General features: G+C 42.1%; 1 protein-coding gene and 1 pseudogene across 1 annotated transcript; one reads left to right on the forward strand and one right to left on the reverse strand.

Moving 5' to 3' along the window:
• Positions 1-820: 820 nt before the first annotated feature.
• LOC147336458 (neuroligin-2-like) lies at positions 821-16454 on the reverse strand (annotated as a pseudogene).
• LOC147336459 (uncharacterized) lies at positions 5761-7678 on the forward strand. Its single transcript, XM_086287063.1, has one exon. The coding sequence runs from the start codon at positions 6028-6030 to the stop codon at positions 7339-7341; it is 1314 nt and encodes a 437-aa protein (XP_086143189.1). The 5' UTR covers positions 5761-6027; the 3' UTR covers positions 7342-7678.
• Positions 16455-16852: the final 398 nt, after the last annotated feature.

Below are 16852 nucleotides of genomic sequence, written 5' to 3' on the forward strand. Positions count from 1 at the left end.
GGGCTCAAACAGCAGCACGTCAGCTCAGTTTACATACTGTTGACATCTTCATCAGAGGGTCAGCAGGGAGCGCTGCTGAGCTGCAGTGGTCTCCACCAGAGTGACGGAGCAGGAATCACAAACAGCACAAACCCACCGTGTTGTTTCCACCCTGTTCAGGAGATCTGAGCCCCCATCCCTTTTTTTCATGTTGCAGCTCTGCACTGCAGGCCCTGAACGCCTCCCGGTTACCCTCAGTGTGCTTAGAGTTTAATTTACAACCGACGAGCTCACAGATCATCTGCAGGCAGGTGAACGAACCCTTAATGTGAGGATAATAGCAGAGCTGAGCTGAGGTCAGAAATAGTCAGGAACGGTGTCGACACAGTGAAGTCAGCTGTTTGGGAATTTGTCTGATTATCAGTTTGGGGGGGGTCGGTGTTAAATAACAAAGGCGGTGTAGGATGGAGAGAGGAGGAGGGAGGGAGCAGTGATGATATGAAGTCAGAATACACATGTGGCAGACATAAGGGGGTCAGACAGGAGCAGCATCAGTCTCTGCTCTGTTTTGTTAATAACGTAGAAAAATAATTTTGTATAATCAAGCTACATCGACGGACGCTTTACCTCACGTACCCTAAAATGAAAAAGTAGTGACAGTAAGACGGAGGCTGCACATGACACCATGACTGAGTTCACAGCTGTTGCTTTGATTCTAACGTTTAAGACTTTTGGCATCGACTCCGTTTTAATAAATGAGTGCTGGGAGGCGTCATTTGACTTCAGGAGCTCCTGCAATGCTCCTGCGATGCTCCTGCGATGCTCCTGCGATGCTCCTGCGATGCTCTTACTCTGCGGGAGAAAACCAAAAACCAAAAGTAGCAAACATGGAGCGATATGACTCGTTTAGATTTTGGGAAACGTGCATCGACAGGTACAGTGTCCTTTTCCCCGCGTCTTTAAAAATGATTCATGCATAGATCCCCCACTGAGAAAACCCTTTTATATACTTTCTCCTTTGTACACATTTTATATAGAACTATATATAATATCATTTCTCTATATCTATATTTTCAGAAAAATTCTTTCCACACAATAAAAAACAACAATTTAACAAATGCTTCAAACAAAACAACAAAAAGAGAGAAGATGGAAGAAAGAAAATCACGACTGAGGCCAATTTGGCACTTTGTCATGAGAACATGACAGAACTCTGTTAGTTGACGGTAAATAGCGATACTCTATTTTTCTTTGGTTTTTCTTCTCCCTCGATGAGAAATGAAACACAGCAGTACTTACTTGGCACCTAAAAATGCTGGTAGAATGAAAGATATCAGTGTTTTCATAGTTATATGTTTAGTGTACGCCTCCCGCCTCCAGACTGCTCAGCAGATCGGGAATTTTTAGAGAAGAGCAGGAGGGAGGCGTGTCAAATGAGAGGAAGAGAGCAGTAATAAAACACGGATGTAGAAAAGAGAAGCATAATGTGCACATAACACACAGGAGATGGAAAAAGAGATGACGCCAGCGTAAAAAAGAGAAAACAGCGAGGAGCGAGAGAGCATTCGTCCCTTTGACAAATGTTGGAGGTCTTGAGCCTGGAAACAGCAGACCGTCTTTGAAAACAGTATCTTTGAAAGATCTGAGTCACCCACCCCAAACTGCTCATCTGCTGCTGGACACTTCAGTTGCACCTCCACATGCCACCAGTGGAGGGAGCTGCCAAGTTTCACAGCACATGACGCAGCAGGTGTAGTTGCTTTTGGAGAAAGAAGAGAATAAGAGGACAGAACGAAGGCCCACGTCTAGAGGCCTCCCTTCCAGAGCGGAAGCAGAGCCAGTGTTCCTGGTCCCTAGGTGGCGCTGTGTCGGGCCTGTCCCTACTATACCCTGGTGGTGGAGTGGGGGTGGGGCAGGGTGTTGTTGTGGCCGGTGGAGGGGAATGTGTTGAAGGCGTGAAGAGGCTGCATGCTGGTGATGGTGCTGGGGATCACGGTGATGGTGTTTGGCTTCATCAGCGGCACGTTGTCGGGGGCGCGGCGCAGCGCCAGGGTGTAGTCGGGAGGGCAGGCAGGATGTCGTGGGGTCGCAGGGGCTCCATGTCGTGGTGAGCGTCGTGCTCCCAGTCCTTCATCTGCAGGGACATGATCTCCTCCTCCTGGCTGTGAGCCAGGTCGTTGGCGGGGCCGCCCCGCTGAGGGGACAGCCGGTGCCGGCGCATCTCGTGCTGCTTGTCACGCTTGTAGTAAAGGGCGGCGAAGGCCAGGATGTTGAGGAAGAAGAGCGACGCTCCAACTGCAACTGTCACGCTCAGTTCGGTGGAGTAGTCGTGGGTGTGTCTGGGAAAGAGGTCCTGGGGCGGGCGCTCTGAGCCCTCGGGCTCAGGATCTGATGGGAAGGTAGGGTAAGGATGACGAGTGGTTCGAGGAACGTTGTTTCTGGGCCTCATGGTGCCGGGGTCACGGCCTGCGGGGGAGCGCGTAGTGGTGGGAAAGAGCACGTCGTGCAGGCTGTGAAGATGAGGGACTAATTCCAGCCAAAAGGCCACTTTGTTAGCTCTGTAGTTGTCTCTGACACGAGGTTTCAAACCGATGTGAAGGTACTGCTTGTCCTTCCAGTTGAACTTGGTCCAGATGACCTCCTCGAAGCGGTTGGGCTTGGTATGAATGAACTTGGTGTCCTGAGGGACGGGCAGGTTGGGGTCCCTGGTGGAGCATAAAGGTTAAACGTTTCAGTTCAAAGTTATATTCAGTCTCCATTATAAGTAACATGTGGCATCAATACACTGAATACAGGCAGGAGGCCCATTCTCTGTGCAACCTTTAAACTATCTAAGACCAACCGGCTGCTCTGGGATCTGGATGCTTTTGGTGAACCAGTATGTTCAATTCTTCAAAGCCACACGGGAATTAAACTAGCAACCCAGATTCAAGTATTCAACATGACTAGAAGGCTGTCAGAGAACATACAGTAACGTGTACAGTTTACACTACTGTGACATGAGGCCTACCCAGTCTTTGCGAAGTTAGTCCAGTAAGTCATGACCACAGCGCTCAGCATCACATCGTTCTTGGAGAAGTTGCACGGGAGCAGGTCCGTGGCACCGATCATCGGTACGCCGAACACGTAAGGTATCTCGTCTCCGTGCGCGGCGTCGGCACTCGGGCCGCGTCTCGGTGTGGCAGTGGTGGTAGAACGTGTAAAAGTAAACTGGGGACTGAAACTCAGCATGGAGTTTGGCAGTGGCCACAGCTGGTGCCACCCACTGGTGGTCCGTAAACAGGGCCAACAGAGTCTTCCGCCGCATGTCGCCGTTGTCCCTGTCCGCCCAGTCTGTGTACATGAACTTAATGGTCTCCCTCAGGATGTCTTTGCCTGGTGAAGAAGCACAGGAGGGGACAAAAGGAGGGGGAAGAAAGATAAAAGTGAAAACTGCTAAGAGTAAAGTAACAGCAGTGCAAGACATTTTTTAAGAGATCGGTCTGATCAACAGATATGAAACCAAAGCAAATGTTGGTGAGATGAACCAAGAGCCAGGAAGCGAGTGAGAAATCTAGAGAGGAAAAAAAGTCTTTCAGATAACAGAAGGAGTGACAGGCAGCAGAGAGGAAGCATGACTGCATTATCCAAACATGTCTGTACTGTGACTGTGGTCCGGCTGTGAGGGGTTCGCAGGCCGATCTGTCAGAAACACCGACACTGAGATTGGGAGCCCACTACCTGGGGGATGATAGCATTACTGCCCACAGAGCCTCAAAGGTTAAGGCGCAGACACGCCGTGATGTGGATGAGTGGCTCTCTTTAGCACGCTTGTCTTGTTTGATGCACTTCACTGGGCTCACATGTTACTGATTCCATTCTTTACTCGCATGTTTTAAACGCTTAAAGCACTTTCACAGCTTTTTATATTCTTTTGAAAATTCATGTGAACTCAAGCTGTCAGAATTGTAATGTAAGCTTTGATAATTGTCCACATTTGTCATTTTGACGATTATCCGTTTATTTTAATGAATACAGCAAACAGAAAAAAACGAACAAATCAACAAACGCGGCTCCTAATGAGACAAAACCTGATGATGCTGCAAAATGCAGTTAAGTGAGAGGAGGCTGTAAAATGGAATAACTGAAAAAGTGGCAGTGTACAGAGGTGGCGTCCTCACCCTCTGGGTAGCCGTAGAGGTTGTCAACAAAGTTGGAGATGGTGTAGTCGAACGCCGCAGCTGAGATGCCGTCGTTGTCCTCACTGTCGTCCACAAACTTCAGCCCCTCTCCCTGGTTCACTCCTATCAGGATGTCATAGTTTAGGAGCTCCCCCTGGTGGAGCAAATAAGGAAGAACATGCTGAGTGCTGGGACAGAGCCTGTGTGCATCACAAGTCTACAACAGGAAGTGCAGCTGAAGCACAGCTTTGTGAATTGGCAGCATTTCATTTCCCAGTAAACAAAATAAAGATTAGCTGTTGCCATGAAATTCCTACTATAAACTGTAAATACTGCAATATATGCAGGGTTCATACACATTTTTAGGGTCAAATTCAAGCACTTTTTAAGCACATTCAAGGTCAATTTTCAAGCTTTTCCAGCACATTACCAAAAAAGAAGCATGTTTCACTTTGCATCACCTCAGTAAGACCTTGTAAAAATTTAAACAAATCATCTGAGGTCGATTTAAATGTCTTTTGTTCCCCTTTTGTTAAAAGAGCAGCACACAAAAATACAGAAAAAGGAAACGGTTGCCTTACATGCATATAGTGTACAAACTCAAAAAACACATTCCTCTTAAAAATGTGCAAATGTGAACAAATCAACTTGTTAGAGATCTTCATCTCCACTGTAAATAAACAACAAGCCAGAGAACAAGAAAACTGCACCAAACACCACAAACACCAACAAATTAATGTCTTCTCATCAGACATTGAAGCTTCTTTCCTGTGTGACATAAAAAATAAGAGACAGATGTTTGTTTGTTTTTTAACTAGTTAAGCACCCACGCTCAGTCATCCACCCATTCACGCACACATTCACACACTGGTGATGTAGCTACAGCCACCCTGGGGCGCCACCAGGCCCTCTGACCACCACCAGTAGGCGCCGGGTGAAGTGTCTTGCCGGGTGAAGTGTCTTGCCCAAGGACACAACGACCGAGACTGTCCAAGCCGGGGCTCGATTACAAGGCGAACTCCTAACTCTTGAGCCACGATCGCCCAGTGGGGACATGGGGACATTTCAATTTCCAGCAGGAAGCTCCCCCTTTTTGTTAAACCCTTTAGATCAGGGGTCGGCAACCTGCGGCTCTTTAGTCCTTATAGTGCGGCTCCGCGTGGTTTGGGGAAATAAATTAGCTGAAGTGTATTTTATTTATGTTAGTTCTTTTTTTAACTTGTAGTTCTAAATTGGAAGATTATTGTGATTTTGCAATATACAAATAAAATTATATTTTCTTATTTTTTCATCGCTCAAAATAAGCATCACACTCGCGGAAGCCGGTGTACCCGGCGAAACGCCGTGCATTTATCGAGCCTTTCAACCCCAGATAGGCCAATTATGGCTCTTTGGCTCTTTGGGTCTTAAAGGTTGCTGACCCCTGCTTTAGATGAACAGAGTTTTTTAATTAAATACATAATCTTTAATAAATGTTCTCTTTTATAAAAAGTAGGATAATTAAAAAAAACTTTTATTATACCTCTATTGAGTAGAAAAAAAACTCGTGTTTTCTGTCGTCTGTTATATAATATTAGTGATGTTTGTGACAATTAATTTCTTAATCGGCTGGACTAACCAATAGTCCACAACCAGGAAACACTGAAATTTTAAGTTAAGTTTGAAAACAGTTTAAAAAAAAATACCCCATTCCAAAATGTCTTGTGACAATCTCATTGGCTTAGGGAGTGATGATGTCATAGATCTTAAGAATCTTAAGTCCTTTGATGTTTTTCCTTAAGTAGGGGTGAGAAACAGCAAGTTTTAGTTCGTTTCAGCAGCATCTGTGTTTGCAGCCTACAAAACGTTCACCACAAGCTCTTCAAAGTCATCGTATAGAAACTCCAACATGTTTCCAAGAAAAAAACAACCAATTCAAAAAGATTACGCCGCCTCTCCTTCCTGGCGTGGCCGGCCAATTTCCCCAAATGGCTCCTCATCCTTCCAAAGGGCGTTAGAGGAGAGTAGGAAGGAAAACTACCTTCTCCAGAAAAAAATGCAACAAATTGAAGAAGAGAAACTTCAACTGGAGGACAAATGTAGACGAATGGAAGCCCAAAATAAAGAGCTGGAAGAAAGACAACAGCGCCAGCCGGACATAAAAATTATTAATGAGGGCTGGGGAATCAAGTTTGCTCAGAGCCGAGAGCAGATTGTGCACCTCATTAAAGAAAACAGGCAAAAGAGTGCAGAACTAAAAGAAATGACCAACCAGCTCCAAGACAAGAAAACGATGACTGATAAGATACAACGGGATCTCCAATACATGGACCGAAAAAATCGGCTCCTCCAAAGACAGCTCCATGAAGCTGTGGAAGAAAAGAAAGAATTCCTCCAACAGAAGGAAGAGCAGGACAAAAAGCAACGAGACATGCAGCACGAACTGAAGAGCATGCAGGAAAAATACCGCATGCTGAAAGAAAGCCTGGATGAAACACTGCGCCAAAATAAAGACCTTCTTCAACAGAAAGAGCAACAGCAGGAAAGACTGAAAGAAGGAAAACGTGTCGTCCAGGGCTCTGAGTCTAAAAATCTAAAACTGCAAGAGTTTTGTAATCAGCTGGAGGACAAAGCAACTAAAGTGGAAGAAGAAAAGGACAAACTGGAGATACGCTGCTCACAGATGCAGAGAAGGATCGATCAGATAGTGAGAAACAACTCCGAGCTCGTTAAGGGGATTTTGGTGGAATTCAATAACTTGAAGCGTGAAAACACTCAAATGCAGGCGCAAAAACAACAAGAAGACAAAATACATGAAGACCTGCAGCTCACGCTCCAAGAAATCCAGAAAAGAAACGAGCAGTTAGAAGACAAGCACAAAGAGGTCCAACAGAGAAATGCAGACATGCACAAGGACAAGCTGATACAGGAGGCAACATCCAAACAACTCAAAGACAAGCTTGAAGAACAACAAGCAACATTGGAAGAGGTGGAACAAAGATGTGAGAAACTTGAAGAACAAAACGCAGAAACCATCGATGAGCTGAGAAATCTCATCCTGGAGAAAAAAGCGCTCGTGGAAAAGTGCATGAAAAAAAAGAAAAAATGGTTCCACTTGTTCCGGAGGAGAGACGCTACTGCTTCCTCACCTGATGTAGCCTCGTCTTGCTCCACCTCTGTTAACCCCCCCAACCAGTCCCGGCCGTTGACTGTCCCCTCCTGAGCCTGGTTCTGCCGGAGGTTCCTGCCCGTTTAAAGGCAGTTTTTCCTCCCCACTGTCGCCAACTGCTTGCTCAGAGGGGATTGTTGGGCTTTTCTCTCCTCTGCCTTGTTTCTTCATTTACTTGTTTAACTTTTTTCATTATTACTTCATTTTACCTTGTTTCTTCATTTACTTGCTTGTTTAACTTTTTTCAACTTATCTAAATAATAAACCAATTAAATTTATCCTTTGAGTATTTTTCATCTCATCTTTACAGAATCTTTCCAAAACATTTTCAAACATTCAGATCTGTCTTTTATTTTCTTCTTGAAGCCTCATAAATGGTGAACTAAAAACCCGGAACATGGTTTGAAACATAGTTTCAGCTGAAACTGGCATAACATGCTGTGTGTGTGTGTGTGTGTGTGTGTGTGTGTGTGTGTGTGTGTGTGTGTGTGTGTGTGTGTGTGTGTGTGTGTGTGTCAGGATATCACTAGTTAGGTCATCATGTTTAGACTCATTCACTCCAAAATTATTTAGGCCAAATCTTTAAAACAGTGTCATTTCATACACATTTTCAATTCACTTCAATCGCACAAATGCAGAAATAATTATTTGCAGTATCTTATTTATTATGAGAATGTCATGCCTGATCATTTGTACCTACACCACCAAAAATGGGGGCAAAAGGGAGGAGATCATGTTTAATCGGTTATAAGAAAAGGTCAGAAATATAAGTGCCGACATGAGCAGTGTCCACAGAAACCTCTGACTCTCAGCTCAAAGCTCATATAAACCATTTCTACAACCAGCAAACAAACAAAGACACCGAACAGTTAAAAGAGCAGTGACGTCACCACGAATCTGTGGTCAGGTAATATCCATGTTTTGATTGATGATTTTCTGGAGTTAAATGTGAACCGAAGCATATTTTGGGTGTTATATGCTATTAAATACTTTTTAATTTATTTAAAAGTATTTAATAGCATATAACACCCAAAACATGCTGGGTGTGGAAATAAAAAAATCAGAATTTCCTCTGTTTGAGTCACAGTAACTTTGACATAGTAACATTTGCAGTAAGTCCTAAATGTTCACCTTTAAAATCCCTCCCTCTGTTCATTTTGCCCACATCATGTTTCAGTGGTTGGCCTCAGGTTCTTCAGCTTCCTGACAGTCTGAAGTCAGCTGACAGAGTTTCACCTGCTAAATACACAGAAAATCTTGTTAAAGCCGCACAGTTTGCCCAACAGTAATATTCCCATTAAGCCCTTTCTAAACACTTTATAACAATGTGTCATCACTAAATTATAAACTTCTTCTCCAAATCTGCACGACTGCACTTAGTCACAGACTTTATTTAATTGTCCTGCGGCTGCTATCATATATTTTACCAAACAGTTCTTCTCACACAGTCACAGATATATTTCTCTCAATGCAAACTTCACTCATGTCTCAGACAGGAAACTTGAGTTTTTCTTTTTTTTCTGTCCCCACTCATTCAACTAATTTGCATATTGAGTCACATCTCGAGAAGTTGCCCTGACAACAGAAATGCATATTCAAAACATTGCTGCATAATTCAATTATTATTATTTTATTTTTATTTCTACAGTCGTCACTTCTTTTGCTCAATCAGCTGGAAACCACTTCTAATTCACTATTTTAAACCTGCTTTAAGCTTCTAATCACTGGTTGGTCCTCCCAGTCTCTTTTTCCTTGTCACAACAGTCGCTCTATTGTCCTGCAACTTCCTGAGTTATTCCTCAGCTTCAGCCTTTAAGTGTGTTAAATCTACACCATTCAGCATTTATGTCATGTATTCACATTCATGAGTGTAAGCATGTCTTCATTGCGTGTATGTTGTGTGTTCATATTAATATTGAGTGTAAGCTGGTCTTCGTTGCCTCGATGTGTTTTTATAATCAGATTTAATTCCTGCATCTTTGCGCTGAACTGTGGATTCAAACTGTCTCACTTCTGATTCTCTCCAAAAACAATTTCACATGTGACAATTTCTACATGTGTGTTTTCTATTTTTCTATTCATTTATGTATTATTAGTTCATTTATTTCTTTATCTCTCTCTCTCTCTTACTTTTTTTATTTACCTTTCTGTTGCGATGCTCTGGATGTTTCTAAACCCCACAAATGCAGTCTCACTGTTCAACCCAATTTTCCTATGCTGGCATCCTGGCAGCTGCACGCTTGACTTTTCTCAGTTCATGGGCAGTTATTTTGCGCCTTGGTTTTTCCACACGCTTCTTGCGACCCTGTTGACTATTTTGAATGAAACGCTTGATTGTTCGATGATCACGCTTCAGAAGCTTTGCAATTTTGAGACTGCTGCATCCCTCTGCAAGATATCTCACTATTTTTGACTTTTCTGAGCCTGTCAAGTCCTTCTTTTGACCCATTTTGCCAAAGGAAAGGACGTTGCCTAATAATTATGCACACCTGATATAGGGTGTTGATGTCATTAGACCACACCCCTTCTCATTACAGAGATGCACATCACCTAATATGCTTAATTGGTAGTAGGCTTTCGAGCCTATACAGCTTGGAGTAAGACAACATGCATGAAGAGGATGATGTGGACAAAATACTCATTTGCCTAATAATTCTGCTCTCCCTGTAGACTTTTGTCTTATCGCCTTAACCTCCATGGTCTCAAATTCTTTAAGGATATAATTTCTTTTAACCGGATTAGGGCAAATTTCATTTATCAAAATATTCCTGATCACTTTGTTTGTAAACCTGCTGTCACCAAATTCAACTCCAGCTATGCAGAGCTGCCTCAGTCCAGGAGAAATTTTAGAGTGCACAATATCTTCTTTTATCATTGATCTCAAAGGGACTGGGATGGCTTTCACTGGGGATTTATATCTCTTAGCAGTACATCTTACATCAAATTTCTCACAAAACGTCTCATGTTTTAGTAAGACCCCATTATCATCCATAAAATGAGCTACAGCCCAAATCCCTTTAGATCTCCATTCATCCACGTACACAGATTTCCTACACAAACGGATATACCTGTTGTTCCATATAGGGGTGTTGTGAGGAGTAAAGCTATGTTTATAGATTAATTTCCAGTAGAGACGGACCTGCTGATGGAAAGCTGAGAGTTTAACAGGTAACGAACTGCAATCAAAGTCACAACGTAACAAAAAGTCTATTCCACCCATTTTGCCAAAAATCACATTGGGAATAATGTTCCAAAAGGAATTTTTGTTCCTAATGAAAGATCTTAACCATTTCAATTTTAGTACACCATTCATAACATCAAAGTCAGTGGCATTAGCCCCACCCTCTTCATAATTCTTAATCACATCATTTTTCTTTATATAATGACATTTGTTCCTCCATATGAACCTAAAATTAAGAGTATTTATAGATTTAATTAGTTTTGGAGGTATGGGCAGAGAAAAGGCTGGATAGATGAGTCTGGACAGACTGTCCATGTTGGTTAGCAAGATTCTCCCAAACAGAGTTATGTCCCTTTGCAGCCACATGTTTAAAATTGACTTACACTTTTCTATATTGGTACAGATATTCTTATTTTCTGTTGATGTCTTATCCTTGCAAATTACAATGCCCAGATACTTCACCTCTTTTTTGATCTGCATATTATTTATTGCTTGCAGGGGACACTCATGCAGAGCTAGAATTTTGCATTTATTAATATTCAGCTGTAGGCCAGAAGCTTTGGAGAAATGGTTGATCGCCTGCAAGGCTAAAGGAATCTGGTCCTCATTTTTTAGAAACAGGGTGGTATCATCTGCCAGCTGACTGATTATTATCTGTTCACCCATCACAGTTAACCCCTTAATGTGACTGTTTTTAATCAAAATAATTCCTCTGACACAGAAGACCTACATTCCTGGTTTAATTCTTGCTGTCAAAAAATCATGGACTCTGTGGCTCCTTTAAAAACCAGGCAGCTTAAGGCTAAACCTGAGCCTTGGTTTAATGAGAGCAGTCGTGCTGTTAAGAGGGAATGTCGTCGAGCAGAACGGAGGTGGAAAAAGGATAAACTGCATGTATCATTTCAAATTCTCAAAGACTGCTGGCATCACTACCAGAACACTGTTAAAGAGGCAAAAAGGGAATATTTTGCAAATATTATTTCTTCCAACTGTCATAACCCACGTGTGTTATTTAGGACCATTGACACTGTTCTTAATACTCCTTTGAATGTCTGTTTGGAAGTTTCTCCTGAGATTTGCAATGATTTTCTGAACTTTTTTATTGAAAAGGTTGTCACCATCAGGGCTCTTATCACAGCTCCTGACTCTGACCCCTCTGTCTCTGTCCCTTGCGCTGCTGTTTTCACTCAGTTTGAGCTTGTGACGCTCTCCTCTTTAGAGGATGTGGTTCGCCATATTAAGCCCACAGGTTCCCCACGGGATCCTGTCCCTCCACAATTCTTTAAAGAAATTTTTCCTAGTATACAACAGTATGTCCTTGACATTATTAACAGCAGTCTGTCTTCTGGTGTGGTTCCTGCAAATTTCAAACATGCAGTAGTACAGCCACTGCTTAAGAAACCTGGCCTTGATCACACAGTTTTAGCGAACTATAGGCCTATTTCCAAGCTGCCTTTAGTCTCCAAGGTTTTAGAGAAAATTGTTTTTAGTCAACTGAAAGATTTTCTAGATGAAAATGGAATCTTTGAGGTTTTTCAGTCAGGTTTTAAAACCCTTCACAGCACAGAATCTGCATTACTAAGGGTTTTTAATGACATCCTTCTGGCATGTGATTCTGGTAACCATGTTGTTCTTGTCTTGCTTGACCTAACTGCTGCCTTTGACACAGTAGACCACAATATTTTAATTTCTCGATTACATGATGTAGTGGGTATTGGTGGCACTGCACTCAATTGGTTTAGGTCTTATTTGTCAGATAGAACTTTCTCTGTCAGCCTTCTCGGTTACGAATCGTCTTCTGCTCCTCTGTCATGTGGTGTCCCACAGGGCTCAATTTTAGGGCCACTGCTCTTTTCTCTGTATCTACTGCCTCTGGGTTCTATCCTTAGAAGGCATGGGATCTCATTTCACTGTTATGCCGATGACTGCCAAATTTATTTGACACTAAAACGCAAGGATGCCATCTCCATAAAACCTCTCTTGACATGTCTAGATGACATTAAAGCTTGGTTGGCTCGAAACTTTTTAAATTTTAATAAAAAGAAAACAGAAGTGTTGGTGTTTGGACCCAGTGGTCCCTGTGAGTCCTCCTCTGTTGTTTTAGGATCCCTGGAAGTCTATTTTAAATCTGTTGTTACTGACCTTGGTTTTAAGTTGGACAGTGATTTTAAATTGGACAACCAAATCAGAGCAGTGGTGAAGTCCAGTTTTTATCATTTAAGGCGACTGGCAAGACTAAAATCTTTTCTTTCGAGGCAGCACCTTGAAACAGTGATCCATGCTTTTATTTCTTCCCGCCTGGACTACTGTAACTCACTTTATGTGGGGGTCAGTCAGTCATTGCTCTCACGTCTGCAGCTGGTTCAAAATGCGGCTGCACGACTCCTAACAGGAACTCGAAAAAGAGAGCATATAACCCCCGTGCTGGCCTCTCTGCACTGGCTGCCTGTGTCTTTTAGAGTTAATTTTAAAATTCTTATGTTTGTTTTTAAATGTCTACACAGTCTTGCCCCGCCTTACCTCTCTGAGCTTCTTCATCCCCACATACCCTGTCGGTCTCTCAGGTCAGCTGACCAGCTGCTCCTGGAGGTACCGAGATCCAGGAGGAAGCTCAGAGGGGACAGGGCCTTCTCTATTGTGGCTCCAAAATTATGGAATAATTTGCCCATGCATGTTAGAGAGGCCCCTTCACTGTCCACTTTTAAATCACGTCTTAAAACCCACTTTTATTCCTTGGCTTTTAACCTCAGTGAGACTTAGTTTCTTTTTTAATGCAGTAGTTATTTAATTAATGATTTCACTCTTCTTTTATTTGTTTTTTATTTATATCTCATGTAATTTTATTTTACAGTTCCAATGTACAGCACTTTGTGTCAGCTGTGGTTGTTTTAAAGTGCTTTATAAATAAAGTTGATGATGATGATGATGAAAATAGACAACAGCTCAGCAACCATGATGAACAGAAGTGGTGAGCTGCTACATCCCTGCCTTATCCCTCTATTAACCTCAAACCTTGAACATGTACCATGTTCTAGCAAAACAGAGCTGTTAATGTCATTATATAGCATCTCTATAACATTGATAAATTCCTCTCCAAAACCAAAAGACTGCAGAGTTTTTAATATGAACGTATGTTCAACTGAGTCAAATGCTTTGTAAAAATCCAAGAACAGGATGTACCCTCTCTCTTGGATTAATTCACTGTATTCAAGGAGATCCAAAACCAGCCTAATATTGTTATGAATTAGTCTTCCTTTCAAAAAACCTGATTGTGTTTCACTGATAATGTTTGAGATGCCTTTCTTTAGCCTCAGCTACAGCTCCAGACAGGATCTTATAGTCAGTGTTTAGTAAGGTGATGGGTCTTAAATTGTCTAAAATTATTTTATCCTTACCCGATTTAGGGATCAGGGTTATCAGCCCTTGTTTCATGCTCGGCATCACTTCTTTTTTCTCTATCGATTCCTTTAATGCATCAAACAATAAAGTTCTTAGGTCCTTCCAGAAGAATTGATAAAAATTAGTAGTGAGTCCATCTGTCCCTGGGGACTTGTTTAATGCCATTTTCATGACCACCAAATCCAGTTCCTCAATTTTAAGCTCTGAATCACACAGATCTTTGAACGGCTTGTCAATACATGGGATGAGATTATGAATCTTATCAAAGAAACTATCAGAATCAGCTGCTGAATATTCTGAGGAGTACAATTTGGAATAAAAAGTGAAGACTTCTTTTCCAATCTTTCTGAAATCTTTACATTCAGTCCCATTTATCAACAAGCTTGAGATTAGATTTCTCTGCTGTCTGCACTTTTCCAGCTTACTAAAATATGATGAGTTCTTTTCACCTGCCTCAATCCACTTGGCTCTCGATCTTATAAAGGCACCCTGGGCTTTCTCTAGGTAAAGATCGTCTAATTTAGTTTGTAACTCCATCAATTTATTCTTTTCTTGCACGTTTAGTTTTTCTTTACTACAGCACTGAGTTATTTCACGAAGTAAATTACTTTCATATTCCCGTTTTTCCCTGTTCAGTTCTTTGCAGAATTTTATAGTGAATTCTCTGATTTTGAATTTAATAAGTTCCCATTTCTGTATATTACCCACTACTGAGTCATCATTTTTTATATCTGTAATTTTATGTCTAATTTTATCACAATACTTGTCCTTATTTAAAAGGCTGGCATTAAATTTCCAATATCCCCTGCTACTACGTTTCATCCTTGTTGGTTCTAAGACAAGATCAATGAAACAGTGATCAGATAGGGGTGCTTTGGAGATTTTAGATGGTGAAGTACACCTCAAAATGTCATCGCTCACTAACCAATAATCAATTCTTGACCTGCTTTCTCCATTAGGTTTAAACCATGAATAATTCTTAACTCCAGGATTCAAACTTCTCCAAATGTCTGTAAAATTATTATCACTAGAAAAGTTCTCAATAATGTTATTCTGTTGCCTCCTTCCTAAGCGAGGAGGCCATCTGTCCATCCATTCATCTGAGGTCATGTTCCAGTCTCCTCCTATTAGGATGTAATCTGTGGGGTACATAACTTTAAACTCTGAAATAACATTTGTTAGATTTTCCAATAGACGTTTATTTTGACCTTCGTTATTATGTCCATAAAGATTTGTAACAATTAGAAATATACCTTCGCTCTTCAAGCTGCAGTTGACCAATGACCCTCACTATCAGCTTTATATGTTATAATCTCCCCTGGGAACTTATTAAAACAAATCGCCACACCTCCAGATCTGTTAGATCCACGACTGAAAAGAATCTTGTCTCCCCACTGATTAGCCCAAAAGGTAACATCGGCATCCACAGAGTGAGTCTCTTGTAAAAACAGACAGTGACATTTTTGCCCCTTGCAAAATAAAAAAAGTGCCTTTCTCTTAACAATTTCCTTCAAACCCCGAACGTTTAATGAACCAAAAGAAATTTTTGAGTGAACCATAATAAGAGTATGCTAAGAAAATAACTTTTTTTTAAAAAAAGAAAAGAAAAATATATAAACATGAGTTTAAATTGTAACACTTGTCACCAACTCAGTGACTAATAACCTTTAACTTTAAGTAGAACTCTTTTGTCCCATTAATAATATTCCACTGTATACAGTCTTACATCAAGTCTTTCATTCAACGTCGATGATCCTCCGTCCTTCGATGTATCCATGAGGACCCCGGAAAAAGGCCCGTTTCCCAGCCCGTCTGGCTTGTTCAATTTGCGGCCACAGCCGCCTCCTCTCTTCCCAGTCCTCCCGCGGCAGTACCTCAGCGAAGTGGAAACCGCCGTTCTTACAGACAGCCGAATCTTTGGTGCGACGCCAAATCTCCTCTTTCACGTGTCTCAGAGCAAACAGAATGATGATATGTCGGACCTTGTTCTCAATCTTCTTCCCAACTCTATGCACCACATCCACAGATTCTTCAAGCTTTGATATCATATCAGGTGCGATCTTGCCAAGAATTCCAATAACCAGCGATCTGACACCTTCATCTCTTTTCTCTTCTAATCCTTTAATCCGGAGGCACCACCTCATTTTGTACCTTTCTTGCTCTCACACTCTCTCCTTGAGATCGTAGTTATCTTTGGTCAACTGCTCGTTTCGTCTCTCCAACTCTTTAACCTTTTGTTTACATTCTTTCACCTCCTCCGAGTTGAACTGAACCGCTTTGGCTAGGCTGGCTAGCATCGTACTAGCTTGCTTGCATTGCACACTCAGGTCAGCTAGCTGCTCGTCCACTCTTTTTTCAAGGTTTTTTCTACGTAGTCATGATCCGTTCCTTCTCTGCTGTCTTCCTTTCCATCACATGGCGATGTTGTTTCTTGTTTTTTGAGGTCGAGTTTGAATTTAGCAGGTTTAACTATACTTGGGGCAGTCATTTTACTACTTTCGAGTGGAAACAATAACGAACACAAAGTAAATTCTGGGACAAGTTCAACGAGCTCCTAATTCGTGCGACTGCTCAACTCGCCATCTTGCGCCACCGTCTCACAACTAGATGAACTTGTGACACACATCTGCAGCAGAGGCTGAGTGGCTGCTCTCACACCTGGAGCATCCAAATCGACCCACAAACACGCTGAAAGATGCAATGCCATCAATGTGGATTGTCAAGACTGAGAGACCTCTTCCCTCTGACCCCTCCCCAAACCCTCAAACCCTCCTACCCACCTCGACATACAAACTCTGTGTGGCTTCACGTGTTCTGTTGATGTTTACATGATCGAAATAACTTGAACACAAACACAAACAAACAAAGGGGAAGACCGCACCGGAAGGAAACAACTACAAGTCCCAGCATCCTCTGTGTTTAGGGAGCAGCAGTGAAAGTGAAAGCAGGAGGAGGAAGGTGGAGCTGAGGCAGGTGAGTGTTAAC

Source organism: Aulonocara sp. 'chitande type north' Nkhata Bay, linkage group LG3, assembly GCF_057382095.1.
Source record: "Aulonocara sp. 'chitande type north' Nkhata Bay isolate Kocher_YH1m ecotype deep benthic linkage group LG3, A_spYH_male_GT1.1, whole genome shotgun sequence".
NCBI classification, from domain to species: Eukaryota; Metazoa; Chordata; class Actinopteri; order Cichliformes; family Cichlidae; genus Aulonocara; species Aulonocara sp. 'chitande type north' Nkhata Bay.